This window comes from Neodiprion pinetum, chromosome 3, assembly GCF_021155775.2.
Source record: "Neodiprion pinetum isolate iyNeoPine1 chromosome 3, iyNeoPine1.2, whole genome shotgun sequence".
NCBI classification, from domain to species: Eukaryota; Metazoa; Arthropoda; class Insecta; order Hymenoptera; family Diprionidae; genus Neodiprion; species Neodiprion pinetum.
Window position 1 is genome coordinate 6,184,256 of NC_060234.1, and position 17,564 is coordinate 6,201,819.

Genomic DNA, 17,564 nt, shown 5'->3' on the forward strand with positions numbered 1-17,564 from the left:
GTCAAGAAGCGTTGTTTTACTAAAACCATATTCGGGGTTCTCGCTGGTTTTATTTGGTTTAAAATCAATAAATCTTACCATAACTAGAACATATGTGGGAAAGATGCCGTCGCAGTGTCGATGAAAGGATGCTGCTGAGTAACCGTGATTCGAAGCTCTGAAAAAATTAGAAAACTCAATGTAACACAGTCATGAGTTGTGCTGCAAAAACTCCTCAGCGGATTGCTGAAAGACTCACCTATAAATGAGTCTCCACGTCTGTTTCTGAATGCCGTACCACTGATTCAAGAGTCGCTGGAAAGCAATTTTGTCTCGCGACAATATTTGGGATCCTGGAAACAGGATGAGACTGACTCTCGGCTGGAGTCTCTTGTCCGAGCATATTTCTGCATACTTGTTGGGTAGGGCGGCATACCTGTACCTTCAAATAAAACAGGGCAATATTCAGTCAAGTCAGCGAGCAAGATTCGGATAGTTTTCATTTCTCAGCGTACTGAACACACCTCTCTAAAGATAATTCCATCGGCACAGCTCCGGTCGGTTCAACTTCCTCTGCGAATACTTGACTGTCGATCAGGAGAAGGCGAACGTAATTGATAACGCCAGACAAGTGCTGGCAAACTCGAACTCTTTCTTCCTCGGTCCAGTGCTGAGTAGGCTGAGTAACTCCTGCCTGAAATGTAAAATTTTGTAATCTGTTTTTTCAACACGAGTTAATCATAGCAGATTCAGCTTTTTGGAACATTCCGCAAATTGGATGTGGAAGAACTATCGATAATACTGAAGCTCGAACCTGGTACTTTGCCCAGCTTAGAACTGCCCTCCAAACATCCTCTTCTTCGAGTGCAAGGTAATCGGATGCAATCAGCTTGATCAATGCATCTTTTGGCAGGGTACAAAACGACGTCGTTTTTACCGTTTCAACCGCATTCTCACCGATAAAAGCATAACAGCGGTCTATAAACGTCGAGCAGGCACTTTTTCCACCTACGTTTAACATCAAGAGTAATTATTTTTTGGCCCACTTCTCGCAACTCCATAGATACATGTTAATTGAGTGAACAAAAATGCTGTCTTTGCTCACTTTTGTTTGAAGCCTAGGATTTCGAAGTTCGATATGAATATTTTTCTGTCAGTCAGCAATTGTTTACAATTTGTTAGAATGCTTTCGTCTCCTGAATCCTCTATTTTTTGCTGACACATGAGTATCTAGAAAAGGACCTACCCAAAGTTCTGATTGACTATCTTTGATAGAAAACTCATTTGGCTGCCAATATGGAAATTTCGTACGTAACATTTCAAGATTTTAAGCAACTTAGGTAACTTTAAACTGTGCAAATAAGCTCAATTGATTGAGACTTCGAGTACATAGCAAAGTGCGGGTAAGCATGGAACAAGACATAGAATTCGAATATCCTCTTTAACTAAGAGGCGACTCGAGTCGACGGAGTTGGATTCTTGTACAGTGTTGTTAAATCCTTAAACAATAATAGATCAGTGATTCAGGTACAAGAATAGGTAGATAAAAACCAGGTATAAAATAAGTCTAGGAATAAACACACGCAACGTGAAATTTGTACTGTTTTTATTGAACACGAGTCGAGGCGATGAGAATTTGATCACAGCGAGAAAGAGAGATATTATATACTTGATTTGAAACTTTTGCAAATATGCATATTACAATTTGATTATTTTGATGAGTACATAGTAAGTTAATACGCTAGATGAGTCGACTCGTTCTGAATCGGAATGAAATAATACAAATTCAATTAAACACTGTGCCCTAATCCTAAGCTTTAAAACTATTTAAATTACAAGTGGTCGCGTTCTTTGTTCGTCGACGGTTTCGACCCTGAGCAAATTTCGCTCTTCGCCGCTCTTCTTTCCCGTCGTTCTTGTCTCCGAACTTCCAACGATGCGCGCCGCGCGCGCCGGTTTCTAATTTTTTAGGTTAGGATAGGTTATGTTGCCGCTCTCTCTTCCCGTTCTAGTTCGCACCGGGGTTCGTATTCTGTATAAGGGTGATGTTGTCCCCCTTCAGCATTATCCTACCCAGCTGTTTTCTGTTCTTCGTTTTGACGTGATACTCCTCGGCATCGTCAAGGACGAGATTCATGTACTCGTCAAAGCCGACAATGTGACCCTCGATCCTCAGGTTGATGTTTTCAAAGAGCCAGACTTGTACTCGGGAGCGATTCTGCAGATATCGAAATATCAGGTTTATCGGCTGCACCATAACCTTCTGCACCTTTGGCGGTCCTTTGTACGACATTTTTGCGAGTCTTTGAGATTGCCCGTCACTTTTTTAAGCGTAAGCTTCAGTTTTAAACAAATTCGGCCGATACGTTGATACCGCGTAAACCACGACGCGTTGTATGCTGGGATCTGAATAACGAATATGGCCGCCGCGATGAGCCTGGCGGCACTTTTTCAATTTAAGCTATTTAATCCCGTCGGCAAGTGACGCCGCACCGTTTGGTGGAAGCATGTCGAACTAGCGCAGCAATATTACGGTTGATATAAAGGATCGTTGCATCGTCGCCGAGTTTAGAATGTTATCTTACGTCGATTTTCCAATACAACTCGACGTCAAGGGATTTTATTGGTCGAATCTAACGGAATACGCCAATGAAATGAATCGGTGTTGTGTTGTGTCAGAAAATTGACGTAAAAGGAAAGCGGCCATATGCTTTTATATTTTATGACCGCGACGCGCCAAAATTTAAATAGATTTCACGAAATTTTTTATTAATAAAAATTTCTACATTCAAGCGATGTATTAACGGAAATTTATTGATATCAAATGACAAATAACAATTTATACTTAATAAGAAATACATGGTTGCATGTAAAACGTTTCAATGATTCGTTTTTGAATGGTTGTAACCGATTATGTTACTTTTATATGGTGAAAATGAGCAAGAAATGAGCATTTTGTAAAAATATAATAATTTTTTTAATTTCATTGTAGATTTGTGTATTTCTTTTTGATAGCTAGCCAAAAATTGTGATTGTACATGAATTTCGTGAAAAAAATGTTAATTAGATATCCATATTATGCTGCAAATTTATGGGAAATCTGAAAATTCAATGTCCACATGACTAAGCAAATTTTCGAAATACGTATTGTTAATATTTAGCAAATGACATAAGTTTAATTTCATGGATTCTTAGTCCAAAAAGTAAATACTTTTTCGTGCAAGTAAATATTTGTCAAAATTGTAAAACTGCGATTCGTGAAAATTTATTATTGAACAGAGAAATGTGTTCCAGTTTTCAGATTTCTTCGCACAAATTTTTTGCAACACAATTATTTTGACTCTGTCGTAAAATAACGGTTAAATGTGAAGCTGATCATTTTTGCAATGACATAAAAACAGTAAGACGAAATGTCAAAATAAATCACGTTACTGAAAAAATGAAGAAAAGTAACTTTTTTCTACATAAAAAATGTTCAATTTCTCAATGACATCGCTTTGCCATTCGTTATCCACAACGATTTGAACAACGTGGCGAATACAATAAATCACAACGCGTATTTCATCCACAGTGTAATACGCGACCTTTCTGCTGAACATTTAACTTTGATTCACGCTGGTGGAATCAGAGGCAACTCCACGAACACTGCGCAACAATACCTACTGCTAAACGTAGCATTACGTGACCTGTGACACTCGGAAAACAAAGACCTTTTAACCTCCGGACATGTATTATATATATTTACTCATACAAGAATGCCTTATATACCTACAACTACGGCATGCGCATATCGCCTGAAATTATACAGAGGAGCTTTACGAATTTCTGGCACGTAAAGGATTAAGGTTTAACGGTAGTGACATGGAACGACATTTCACTCACGCCTAACGATGCCGGATGAAATCTCTCCCCCTTGCTCTATCCTTCTCTTTCCTTCGCGTCCAGCCGTATCGGCGAAGCCGTAATACATGTACACGTATATATAATATATAGTGCAGATACCACTTCTTGCCCATACATCGAGATTAAAATAATGAAGATTGATGGGGACTCAAGAATGTCACCTTTTTAGCCGTCGCCCTCGATCTTCCCTTCTTTTCACTCACTCACTCACTCTCTTTCTCTCCGAATCCCTGGCACGCGGAAAAAGGGGTACCTGGTCATTTTTTCTCTCTCCATTACTTCTTTTTGAACTGCATTACATAGTCAATTTTTCAACCAACTTCCATATCTCTACAACAGTAGAACCTCGGTTATACGAACTTGCAATGATCCGAACCATGACTTGATTTATCCGAGCTCTGGCCCAAAAAATAGATTTTTAGTGCGAAATATACATTATTTCTCGCTAAAAATGTGAAGCAGCCGTTCGTCAATTGACAATAAACGACTATGTAAAACCAAAGTAGTAAAATAATCGTTCCGTGTTTGAAAGAGGTTGAATATGTATTTGGATGTTTAATACGGACTGTTTGTCGATTTAAATTTGTGTAGTATATATTATTATACCTTAAGATAAAAAATTCATTTCGGTTATCCGAACTTTTGATTATCCGAACTAGGCTCGATTAGTTCGGATCATCGAGGTTCTACTGTAGTGTAGATACATATTATACATATATCGAATTACACGGGGGTAAGAAAATTTCCACGCTGTGGCAAATTTATGTCCAGTGTTAATTAAATTTAGCGTTGCTGTTTCGAACTACCCGGTGAAAGGATTTCTGGATATTCGTGGAATTTTCTATTTCGATCCGGTTCGACTCAGTTCAAAATGAATACCTGTGAAATACAAAAGCTTTACAACCAACCCTCGTTGAAACACGCGTATTGATAGTGATATTGGCTTTGTGAAGGCTGTTCATTTTTGTTTCTTGTATTTCGAAAATCTCTTTTCGACTGCATATTCATAAATGAAAATACGCGGATAACCGATTTCGAGTACAACGCGTTATGCCCGACGAGATGTAAGCGATGTATTAGTTCGAAGGGTGGCTTTTCATTCTCACCCCGGCATCACGCGTACCTAATTTCTCTACTCGTTTATCAATTTTTTTTTTTTTCTTTTTTTTTCTCATCGGGGTGGCTTACAGTCAGCCTTCAATATGCCGAAAAGACAAAGAAGCCGCTGCAAGGATTAAGCCACGCTCATCATCCCCTTCTATACAGGATTATAGCCTGTAGCACATGAGTCAAGCACTTTGATCGTTTATCCATTAATGACATTTTACAATTTTGAAACGGTGTGGGGATCGGAAGAACAAAAAATTAGAAGAATTATGATGACTCTTAACTCAAAATTTGTCGTATTACTTATTTTAACACTCAGAAATTCAATTCACAAAGAGAATTTGATCCTTTGTTTTATCTTCAGTATACATGAATCACGAAACATATTTTGACGAGTATAGATGAAACTGTATAAAAATATAATTGCATACTGACTAAATCTGTATTTTTGAAAGTGAATCGAACCCCTCCCCATACATTGAGTTCCATCCAACTTTCATGTTCCCGACACAATCGCATGGTAATTACCGTAGGGGACGTTTCTGTTGTGGTTCATTATTATAGAACGCGTAGCAATAGGCAGGCAGGTCAATTGACCGTTGAATAATCGAATTGGAGGGTATAACTCACGAATGCGCGGGCTTGTCAGACGCGGATAATCTCATTAAGATTTGACTCCATTATGGCTAATACAATACCGTATACGAGATCAAAGTATCGGCACGAAATTTATGCAGCTACACTTCCGTTGAATTTGTGCAAATGTACGTATCATCTTTTTACAGAGTATATATTCCAAATATTTTCTGTACTCGGTTTTCACTCCCGTGAAATGCTAAATTAATTTTACGCATCGGGATCGCCATAACACTCAAAGGTGAAAATTTTCTCCCAAAAACATAAGAATATGTTAACTTTTGACGAGAAGTTTGAGGAATATTGAACTTATATTTTACCGAGATTCGAAGGACTGATTATTTTTTTCAAATTTTAATGAGAACATCTCAATTTTCATAACCACGTTGCTGACGTTGTCCAACCAAAATTTTGACTGTCAAGAAACTAACAGAAAACTGTTGTTAATGTAACTTATTTTCTCAGACCAATTTGAAAATATTCAAACTTTCTTATCAAGCTGAAATTCGTCCTTGCCAATCATTTGTATGAACCGTTGAAAGAGTATGATAACTACAAGGGTTCTAATTCTCATAAGAACTTGAAACCATCCCCAAACAGCACGTTAAAACTAATATTTTCAAAAAATGGGTAGACTTTTTTGTATGTCCAAGGCTACAGAGTTGGAAATGTATTCGACGCCAACTAAAAGAGGTGACAATTTGTTCACTGGTTAAAAGTTTTTTGATTAAGTTCCTGCATCGATGCATATCAATTATGAATAATGCCGAACTGTGAATTAATATAATTATCTGCGCAATATTTTTGCCCAGAATATCATCTAAGCGATAAATGCTTTTTTAGAATCCGGAACCCCGTGAAATTAGGTTACAGGTTACGGAAAGCCATTAGCGGCGTTTGTTTTTTCCCCGTTCTATTTTCGTTTTCCTTTTTATCTCCGGAAGGGGGGGGCCAGTTCCGCTTTGTCTTTCGAAGCTTACGAAGCGAGCGGCGAAAGGCGAAAGGCGAAACGTTATTTGGGCGGTTGAGCTCGCTAAAACGGTGAGATTCGGGGAGCCCTTTAGCCCCCTCAAACGCCGCGTACACACAGCGCGATTCGCGGAGTAACAAATGGGGAAAGCCGCGTGATGCGTCCCTTTGTTAAAGGGGAAAATTTACGAAAGCTCGACGTGTCACCCCGCAGGAGCGGAAACGGTGAATCTGAAACCTGTCCCTTCCCCATCGCGCCTTTGTCCGTCTCCGCCGGTTGTGACACTTTGCCAAAAGACCACAATACCGCCTCATAACTCATCGTCGCTGTGCCGATGCTAAAAGAAGGACGAGAAAGGAAAACGAAGTATACAAAGAAAATGCTTTCATTCGATGAAACGAGGGTTAAAATATACACCCGAGCTGCTAAAAGAAATCAAATTTCCCGCGCACTTTGGAAAATTCAAGAATAGTCGTATGTCACCGCTCATGCGAGAAACAGAAATCAAATTTCCCGTGCACTTTAGAAAATTTAAGAATAGTCGTATATCGCCGCTCATGCAAGAAAGAGAAATCAAATTTTCCGCACATATTGAAAAATTTGAGAATAGTCGTATCGCACCGCTCATGTGAGACAGAAAAATCAAATTTCTCGAGCACCTGAGGATATTTAAGAATAGTCGTATCTCACAGCGCTCATAATGTAATTATTTCGATAATATCACCTGGCATGTTATCCTGAGCCTCGAGGGCTGCCGTCAGCAAGGTGCAAGCGTTTCCGGGACTCAGGGTTGACGAAACATGATCCTCGCAACTCCTCCACAATTCTTCGACGCCCAGTTCCTGGGCCAAACCTAGCATCTCGAATATTCCACTGTCCTGTAGCATTATCTGTAGAAAAAAATTCAGAAAAAATAAGGCCATCTGAACAATTTCTCGACGGTCAAAACTCTTTTTCAAATTTATAAATTGGATGCGTCGTTGGAAATAGAGCGTGTTACATAGTTGAGTTTTTAGATGCCTTGGACTTGGATATTATAGGTTATCTGAAGTTTTTGAGAGAATGGTCACGTAGATAATTTCTAACGAACAAAACCGTTTTTTAAGTTGGAAAATTAGATGCACCGTTGCGATGATGAAAGTATTAAATTTGTTGATGCATAGAAATACTGTCTCATCAAGTTTCAAGATTAGGTCAAAACTAACACTCAACAGTGCTTAGTTAAAAACAAATACACCTGAGAACGAAATATCTTTATTAATATTTTTGTAACGAGTATCAGAATTATAGAATATATATCGAACTTTCGAACGAATTTCAAGGGCAAATTACCAGTGTCAGCTGTGAACACAGTTTATGTTGAATTGTTATGAACATAAACTATAATCAGATAACAGTTGATAATGCACAGATTTTTAAGTACTGACTGCACTGTATATTCTTCTTTACCATGTGGATATTTTTTTATCGCTTCCCATATTTCCGTCAAGATTTTAATAGTGGGCAAAAGTCGGAATGTTTTTGATCTTTGCCGAAATATATGATATGAGGCACTCACCTTTCCAGTGTATATGTAATTGATAAACTGTCGGAAAGTTTCCGGGTGTGCATGAGGCATTCTTACGGGTGTTGGATTCCCAGGAGATCCCATCCTTTTCGATGCCGTGAAACTTTTGCACCTATAACAAACACAAACGAATATTGCACATACGACGTTGTTCTCTGCAAAACCCTATTTATCTTGTACAGAAAAGGTTACTGAAAAAAATGTTTCCGCCGTGTATTATAATTTTCTTATAAGCCAGTTTGGACGTTTGATTTATGATAACAATGCTTGGATACTGTATGCATATTTTCGCGACATTCTTGAACGCTTTTCCGATAATACTCTTTCCGATTTGTTCGGCGAAATTTTTTACCAATTTTCAGTGAATAATTTTAGTAGAATTGGACTAAAAAATGCCAACTTCTAAATTGCAAACGTAGGCGATTAACCTGCTCAATCTGAAATTTCTCTTTATCGAAACCAATGGAAAATTTGGTCCGGTTTTATCGGCGTATACACCAATTTTTCAAATTTAGTGCCAGAATCTAGCCGCTTTCCTTTATAGCTAGTAACTTTTCTGTCCAGTTCTTTTTGTTCGTATCGTTGCCACGCTCCCGCAAACTGTTTTTTCAGTGACTCTAACAATGTAAGAAAGAAAACAGCATCAAATTAGAAAAGTATTTTTTCAATATAAAGTTCAGCCGCAACAATTCCGTCTTACAATTATTACCAGTCCCTGCTGCCTGAAAATCAGAAAACTAATCCTCATTCGAGTAGCACCCCAAAAAAATCAATAGTTCCTAAATCTTTGTCCGCTATCAAAGTTAGGGCCATAAAATCACACGTCTTTGGACGTGTGGTTTCGTTGTTAAAATTTCGCATCGCACTCGAGCCAGATATATATTTACCCAGCGCAAAAGGCAGGGATGCAACGTTCTTAGACGCCCTTTTCTAACGATCCCAGCTGCACGCTGCTCGCAGCCCTGTCTGTCTTCAAACCAAAGTCGAGTCATGCCGACGCGACGCACCACTTCGGCAGGGCTTGCAATATGATGCAAGGGGGTGTGCGCCGCCCTTGCACTCGCATACCGTACACACCTCTGCGTCTATGAGGCGTATTACACGTGACTTATTCTCGTTACAAAAGAGCGTAATTGACTTCGTCAGAATAGTCGCTCTCTCTCTCTCTCTCTCCCTCTTTCTCTCTCTCTATTTCTCGCTCTCTCTCTCTGCCCTTGTCACCCCGGCATGACAGCAGCGGCTTACTTCCCAGAGAATATTTGAATACGTATTTTTTTGTTTTATTCTTTCTGTTTTTGAAGAGGAATACGGTGCGTAGCGTATGCGAAAACCACAGATTTTTGCTAAATTTTCAGCAATATATTTGTACTCTCGGGCAGGTGTGTTACAGTATTCCCTCTTAATAGGGCCCCTTTTAATAGACACCCTCTCGATAGGACTCTTCCCAATAGGGCCCATCTCAATAGAGCCCCTCCCAATGGGAACACTCTCAATAAGTTTAGAATCGGTAAAAAAAAAAACTGTCACCTGAAAAACAAAACCGCATTGACGTGAATGAGACTGGGCCCTATTCGGAGGGAATACTATTATACCTTTTTTCTTTCTTTTCAACCAGATATCATACTGAAATTAATAAAAACAGCATCGTCGATGCGTAAATAAATCATCGTAACTCATCACTCACTGACAAAGAAGTACAAATGTTTGATCTTGTGTTATTCAGTTAGTTTATATAAAAATTCAACGAAACCGGGTGTTGATATTTTTGAGTCGAGAAAATCGATAACTAAAAGCTGGTGATCGAATTCTCAAAACACATCAAAACAGCAAATACACATAAGGGGCCATTCAAATGTTACGTGACGCTATTTTCAGCCATTTTGGATCCCCCCTCACCTCTCGTTTGGGCCCTATGAGTATCATAAAATCACTGCAAAAATTTGACAAAAGTTTTGGAAACTTAACGGATATCCAGCTTAAACTGTGACGAACATCGAAACAGGTTGATTTTTAGGAATTAATTTGACAAAAACTACCGATGCAAGGTTAATAATTTTTTGATACCAACTTTGTAAACGTTGAGGAGTTTGTTGAAAACTTTTTATCGGAAGAAAATATTATTCCTTAAAGATTTGTCTATTTATACTTATCGATGATTTTCGTGCGCAGTTGATCGATGTTCATAACATCGCAAGTACCGGTGGTCCGATATAAAAATAAAAAAATAAGCTCATCAACTACATCGCATTGGCTTTCGGCTGACAAAGTATTTTTTTTCTCCTTCACTCTTTGGCGACGAGAAAAAAATTCTTGAAAATTCGAAGAAATTTCGTGTCATTTCATCGATTACAGCTCGACAAAAACGTGTTTAAAATTTCAACCGTTGAAAGCCTTTTTTTTTGAAGGGCAAACAATAAATAATATTGCGTCAACAATTTCACTGCAGGTTAATCCCCGAAACATTGACGTAGTCATCGTTTCAAAATACATAATGACTTTTCAAACGAATTTACTCAAAAACGAACCCCTCGAAACTTGTGAAACTTCAACATCAACTTACACTTGTTGAAACTAATCTACAAGAGTTTTTTTTTTCAAACATTATAGCGACGTCTTCAGCAAAGCTATGTGAAAAACCCCGTGCACAAACATCTGTTTCGTAAACCCAAGTAAATTGTATCTTGTACGTACATGTAAATATGTACCCAAAAGAATTGTAGAAAAAAATGTTTCCAGTATCGAAGTGGCAGACCGTAGGCAAGAATTTACGTGGAAACAAATCCAACGGGTAAAAATTTATTCGGCGAATAGCAAATACAAATGGAATCGCCATGGATCGACGTGCAGCTAGACTCATCGATTCGGTCAGAAGCCAATAACGCTGCCAATAAACTCCCGTATAATGTGTATATACATACATATATATATATATATGTATATATAGATACGAGTATATATACTATAATGTACATCGCATAGAGAGTCCGTGGAGTTTGTTGGGCACGTTCCTATGTTTGTCAGTCCAGAGGAGGCAATATCCGGTCCTTCGGAGGCGCAAAAGTGGTGCGCGAATTCGCCCGCAAGTTGCACTTTTTTTTTTTATACAGCCTCGAGGGCTTGGATGATAAACCTTTCTGAGATCGCGCGGAGGAGAGTCGGTTTTTTTTTTTATTTGAATAACATCGACACGTGATAGGATAATTTATTTGTGAAAATTTAATTTCACCCGAATACCATCAAACAATAACAAGTCACGTTTGAGTCTATCAGTCTTGTTCAATTTTAACCGGATTTGAATTATTTATAGGTAAAATTAACGAATGCTCGTGGAAGCTCCGTAAAAAAAAAATTATTTTCGATAAATTAGTAAAAATCGATTTTTCAGAAAAATATTCATCATTCTTTTCATTGATATCAAGTTTGTTGGTAAAATTTTTTTGCAACCAACAACATTTTTTTTTATTCTTCAATCAAACACTCAACGATCAATTATAACATTCGAACGGTGATCCACGTGTGATACAATAAAACTACGCTAAGAAAGTTTACCGAATTTCTTTTTGGTCAAGTGGAGTTGTTTATTATTATATTTTTTTTTTTTGTTCTTCTGCTTCTCACCATTAGGAGATTCGAATTTTTTTGCTTCTCCTCTTTTGTTCCTACGTAGGTTTAAGTCCGAAGTCAGGGACTTTTGCGATTTCACATATCGCCAGTTTTCCAGGTTAAAAGCGTTCTTTGCAAAATAAACGGGTGACATGGATGTATACTGCAGACGTAATTATTACACGTATATTACATGCCCTCGATGCACACTTACCTTCACCTATATATATGTATATATACATATACATACATACACGATCGCGTATCGCGTCTCGACGTGGCTTTGCTGCATTGCTTTGCAGCACAGAGAACCCGATGCAGAGACCATGCTGGGGCTCAAAGCTCGTCTTGTGCTTTTCCATTTACCTTTCGCTACCTCTGTAAGCGTACACGCGCATGCAAGCACGCCGACCCCTCTCACCCCCTCACCTTTTTACCCCTCAATCGGAACCTCAGTCATCCCGGGAGTTCTAGCACCCTTTGACACATTTTTGCAGACCGGTTTTTCTCCCATCTTTCACACTTTGACGGTGAAAAATAGTAATAAATAATAATAACTCGGACCAGGATATCAAGGAGACAGTAAGAATTATTTCTCATTGCAGTACAACAATGATTTTTAATTAAACTATATATTAGCCTGCAGGCAGTTTTTTCGATTTACTCGAATTTGCAAGGTTCTAACTGTCGCAACAAATTTTTCTTGATGTCTGTATTTTAACACTGAAACTTGTGCGTCCAAAGATTTTTTTTTTTTCTTGTTTAAAATATCTTTATGCTCATCTTTCAAAATTAATATTGTTAAGAATTGCATCAACAAGTGATTTAAATTAGATTCCTTAAAATACCTGTTGTACAACTTTTGCTATCCACAGGATTAAAACAATGAAAATTAGGTTTCGTAAATTTCGTGACAACTCAATCAATCTTTGACACCTCATCGACAACCGTATCGGATTTCAATTAGACATTTTTACAGTGTCGTTTACGCAGTAAATTACTTTCATCATTTTTTTTAAAGCTGGTTTTGAGCTACATAAATTTCTTCAAGTTTGAACCGAAATGTATCAAAAATTGTAAATCAAACCGTGACGGATAATTGCGGAACAATAATTTTAATGAAAATCTGTACGGAAAATTGAATTTTTCAATTCGGTTATTGCGATTGGTTAAGAATAAAATCCAAGTACATAAGGAAAAAAATTATCACAGGAAATGAGTAAAAACTTATAGTAAAATATACTTTCAAGAAAGTGAACGCATCTAAATACATGACAAAAAAATGAATCGTAGTTTATAGGGGAAAAAAAGATTCTACAGACACAAATTCAAAGAATCAAAAAAATTATATACGCGTAAATCGTTAACTGATTCATCTTTACAAAGCACGTACGATTTTCTATAAATAACGGAAAATTTCATGATTCTGATTTCATATAATAAGATGATGGGAAAATTTCTGTGGTATAAAAATTATCGTTATTTGAAATTGTTATTGTAAATTTTTTGTGAACCGCATAACAAAAGAAAAAAAAATTATTTACGATAATATAAATAAGTTCGTGGATCAAATCGAAATTGTTAGAGTTGGATTCCGTATAATATAGCTTATATCTATCGCAGTTTTTTGTCACCATGTTGAGCTAGTTTCCATTGTAAAAGACCGAATCGAATTCAGGTATAACTTTGTTAAGAGTTATTCGTGCGTGAACGAGATAACACCTAAATGATGTTTTGCTCAGAGGGGAACATTTCTCGTTTACGTTTAACTTGTCCTATAGTTTTGACACATTGGCTGGAAATAATTTACATATTTAGTTATTAATTTTATCACGTGAGATTTGCCGAAGGTTTACTTCTCGTTTTGCACTAGTGGAGATTTTTCTAATTTTTCTGGTAACCATATTTATAGTTCTTCATTGACTCGATTTTACCATCCTTTTCGTGTCTCGTTGTTTATTTAAAATTACGTGAAATATGTGATTGATGTTGGTAGATTTATAGAAGAGAATGTAATTTTTGCGTATTGTATGAAATTTTCAAATCTCAAATCCGTTCAAGCGAGAAAATTTTTTATTTCCAAAGCGAGAAAAGCAGCGAATTTACGTTCTTTCGCAAGAATCGTCATCCGCGAATTATATTTCATTTATTGAAAATGCAAGATTCCTAAAAATTCTACTTCCAGTATAATTTACTTTAATGTTCACATTTTCACTTAGTATAATATATTCTTTTGTTTCAGAGTTTGGTAATTTCTTTCACCGTTTAACTATTCCGGTTGTGGTTTTCTAGATTATATGTATATATTTATACACAGCTGTTTGATTATTTATAAATATTGAGATTAATTTTAAATACGCGCCCTTTAAAATCACTTCAAATATTCATAAACAATTGAGAAGTTAAATTAAAAATCTGAAAAAAATTGATGTACTGTTTCAGATTTGGGACAATTGCAGAAAATTTTTTAAACAAAATCAGAAATGACGTGGGAAAAACTCTTTTTGCTCTTTGAAATTTCGTAAGTCGTTGACGAATATAAGGACAACAATGGATAAAAGATATTTTTGTAGAGATTTGAACATTCCGCAAAAAAGCTCTGATGCATAAGATTCGTAAATGAAAGTTCAAGATTTTATTTATATAAAATTATCATTCTGTCAAGAATAGTTGCGAAATAACTACATCATAAAATATATATTACAATGTTCGTCAAACGTGAATTATCATTTCCCGCAAAAATATGATCTCTAATTGAAACAGCGATGTTTACTTTTTATTATTCCGCAAAATCGGTGGCTAGAAGCGAGAATCGTGGGAAAATTGAATTCGTTGCGATTTCGCAACATGTTTTGCGTTATATGTAAAAGTTGCAATTTCAATTTTGGTATAAGCATATTTTTCGCGTACACATAGGGTACGGTACATAATAAAATTTATATCCACGAGTGTAGATTGAAATCTACAGCGCGCAGTTTGATCGGGAAAATTTGCAGCGTTGATGTGGAAACCGCATTTGGAGAGGTAGAAAATTACTCATCGGCGCGGGTTAAAGGGTGAAATTGAAGGGGTAGCGCATATCCAGCGGTGACCGCATTTCAACCTGTCTGCGGCGACGCGATCGTTCCGTACATACGTGCATATCCGTCGAAACAAACTTTTCCGATCTCCGCTCAAATGACTCGATCAAGTTTCAAAACCGCGACAATGTCGTTACTCGTATTACTGGAAAATACGCACTGAGAAAAATTTCATTTGGGATGGTAACTACAAGAATTAAATAAAACAGGTATCGTTGAAAAAACTGTTCGAATATTGTTGGAATTACGAAAAAATGAGGTACGCTTTACCATTTTTAGCTATTGTCGATACTTTTTTGGTAATTGCAACGCAAAATCAGTTTCTGAGGTTTACTATACTTTTTTAGTTAAACAAGACTTCAACGTCAATTTATGCTTGCACAAGCATTAAATTTTCTCAACAGTTGCACGAAAATCTAGCAACAGCGATCGTAATGAGTAAGAATAATAACGGATGCTAGACTTTTTGGTAACAGCTAGAAAACTAATTTTCATTTTCTACCTAGAACTATATTTTTCGATTGTATTAAAAAATGAAAATAGTCGAGGAGTGACCGGTAACCGGAAATAAACATTTTTCTCAGTACATACATGTACCTATTTTTTATTATTACATTCAACGGATGTATCCGGAAAATTGTTTATTCAATTAGAGTTATTTATTACTTAATTCGCTTCGTTTTTCAAATCATTCCAATGAAACTTGTGCTTTTTTACGTACGTTAATTGTGTAAAAACTGATTTTATTTTTGCTTCACATACTAGAGAATTTTTGGTAATGACCGAATATTTAATGATAATAATCACACTTAAGGGACATTTCCTTACCCGTTTCAATTTCGCTTGAATAATTTTTATCACATTACTTTTCACTGCGATATATGAGGTTCGTTTTTAGCGTGAAAATATAATATTCTTCCACATGACGGAAGATTCAAGTTCATCGGTATAATTAAATATTGAATAGGGTTGCGTTTGAAAATACTGATAAGTGAAATTGAAATTTCTACTTCAAAAGGAAAATCAAAAAAATAATTTCTTTATCATACCTTATAACGATCTGAGGCAAACTCATTTTTTGTCACTCTTTTATTCAAATATTTGAGAATTTGCTTTAAAATGTGAGAACAACTGACGAATGTAATAAAAACGTAAATGTTTTGGAATAAAATTTCTCACCCTTTAGATTTCGGTCATTGAATTTCGCAATACATCGATTATAAATCGAATCTAACACGCGTACTATGCACATAACGCACTTGACGTGAAATCATTAAAATCGTACGAGTAAAACCGCATTTCATTCGTTTTTATTTCATTTTTTTCTCAACCTCCGATTCTTGTCAAGCCTTTTCTGTCGACCTTTCTTTCTCTTGGTTTGCTTTTCTTTTTTTCCTTTTCTTGTAATTTGAACCCTATCTTGCAATCAAGAATTTCCAATAATGACGTTCGCGGGTCAAATTTAACGACTGCATTAATAAGTGTACCGGTGCAGTTTCGCAGCAAGCTGCAGGCTTCGGTATTAATGAAGAAACGAAAAACCAGCGATGCTGGCGTGAAGGAAAAATCCAAAGACGTGAAAAATTAAATTTAAGAAATAAAAGCTTGCTTTCTTCAAGGTGAAGTAAAAAATACGCGTAGTGCATATTTAACCCTTTCATTGACACATTTTTCTACTCAATATTTTGGTCTGAATTTTCATAACCGGGTATTTTTCGGTCCCTGATCACGAATCAGAAATCAGTATTTGATCATTTTTAAATCCAAGATGGCGGATTCAATATGGCGGATACAAAATCGAAAAAAACCATAAGAATTCTATGATTTTCGCAGAAACTTGTTACTTCTATATTATAATATCAGTCATAGGAAGCAACAAAGATCATTTGAAGTTGTAAATAAACTGTGATAAGGCTAGGTCAATTTTTGAGGTGGGACGACGAACATTCGGAAAATGAAAAAAAGTACCCTGCACTGAGAGAAATTTTTAGTTCCGGTTACCGCTCAGTCCTTGACTATTTTCATTTTTTACCGCAATCGAAAAATATAGTTCTAGGTAGAAAATGAAAATTAGTTTTCTAGTATCCGTTACTATTCTTTCTCATTACGATCACTGTTGCTAGATTTTCTTGCAACTGTTGCGAAAATTTATTGCTTGTGCAAGAATAAATTGACGTTAAAGCCTCGTTTGACTAAAAAAGTAGAGTAAACCTCAGAAACTGATTTTGCGTTGCAATTACCAAAAAAGTATCGACAAGTATCGTTTTTCGTAATTCCAACAATATTCGAACAGTTTTTTCAACGATACCTGTCTTACCGAATCTTTCTCCTTACTATAACAAATGAAATTTTTATTGTTTTCTCATAATTTGCGACGCCTCGGCTCTAATCACCCGGAGAACTCGGCGAGAAATCAAAGAAAACCGAAAAATTACCGGGTCTAACGGTGTAAATATATATATATATGCTGCTGGCGCCACAGCGGCGGAAGAGAAAAGAGGATCGGTGCCAGGGGCGTGTGGCGAAACCGAGTTTCTAGGGGAGCTTTTTTTCTCCACCTTTGTCACTCGCTGCGAGCTTTCCGCGATGGGGTTGAATGACGCTCTCTGCCGCCTCGGGCAAACGCCGACATAATACTAACGACCCCCGAGAACGAGACTTTGAAGACTTTAACTTTTCACCCCCGACGACGCCGATGCCGCGTGCATGTATTTATTTA

The 17,564-nt window shown here is 36.8% G+C and overlaps 2 protein-coding genes across 9 annotated transcripts in view; both read right to left on the reverse strand.

The window, feature by feature from the left end:
• LOC124213925 (serine-enriched protein) overlaps positions 1-17,564 on the reverse strand; it is a 32,722-nt gene that overhangs the window by 3,243 nt on the left and 11,915 nt on the right. For 7 of the 8 annotated variants that reach the window (XM_069134256.1, XM_069134254.1, XM_069134251.1 and 4 more), the window contains 6 exons: positions 8,154-8,274; positions 7,320-7,485; positions 794-987; positions 504-673; positions 239-421; positions 79-157 (listed from right to left, as the gene is read on the reverse strand). In XM_069134256.1, the coding sequence (XP_068990357.1) occupies positions 79-157; positions 239-421; positions 504-673; positions 794-987; positions 7,320-7,485; positions 8,154-8,274 (913 nt within the window). The remainder of the gene's footprint in view (positions 1-78; positions 158-238; positions 422-503; positions 674-793; positions 988-7,319; positions 7,486-8,153; positions 8,275-17,564) is intronic. The other variant, XM_069134252.1, reaches the window with a different exon arrangement.
• LOC124213926 (Small ribonucleoprotein particle protein SmE) lies at positions 1,569-2,403 on the reverse strand. Its single transcript, XM_046615725.1, has one exon. The coding sequence runs from the start codon at positions 2,270-2,272 to the stop codon at positions 1,988-1,990; it is 285 nt and encodes a 94-aa protein (XP_046471681.1). The 5' UTR covers positions 2,273-2,403; the 3' UTR covers positions 1,569-1,987.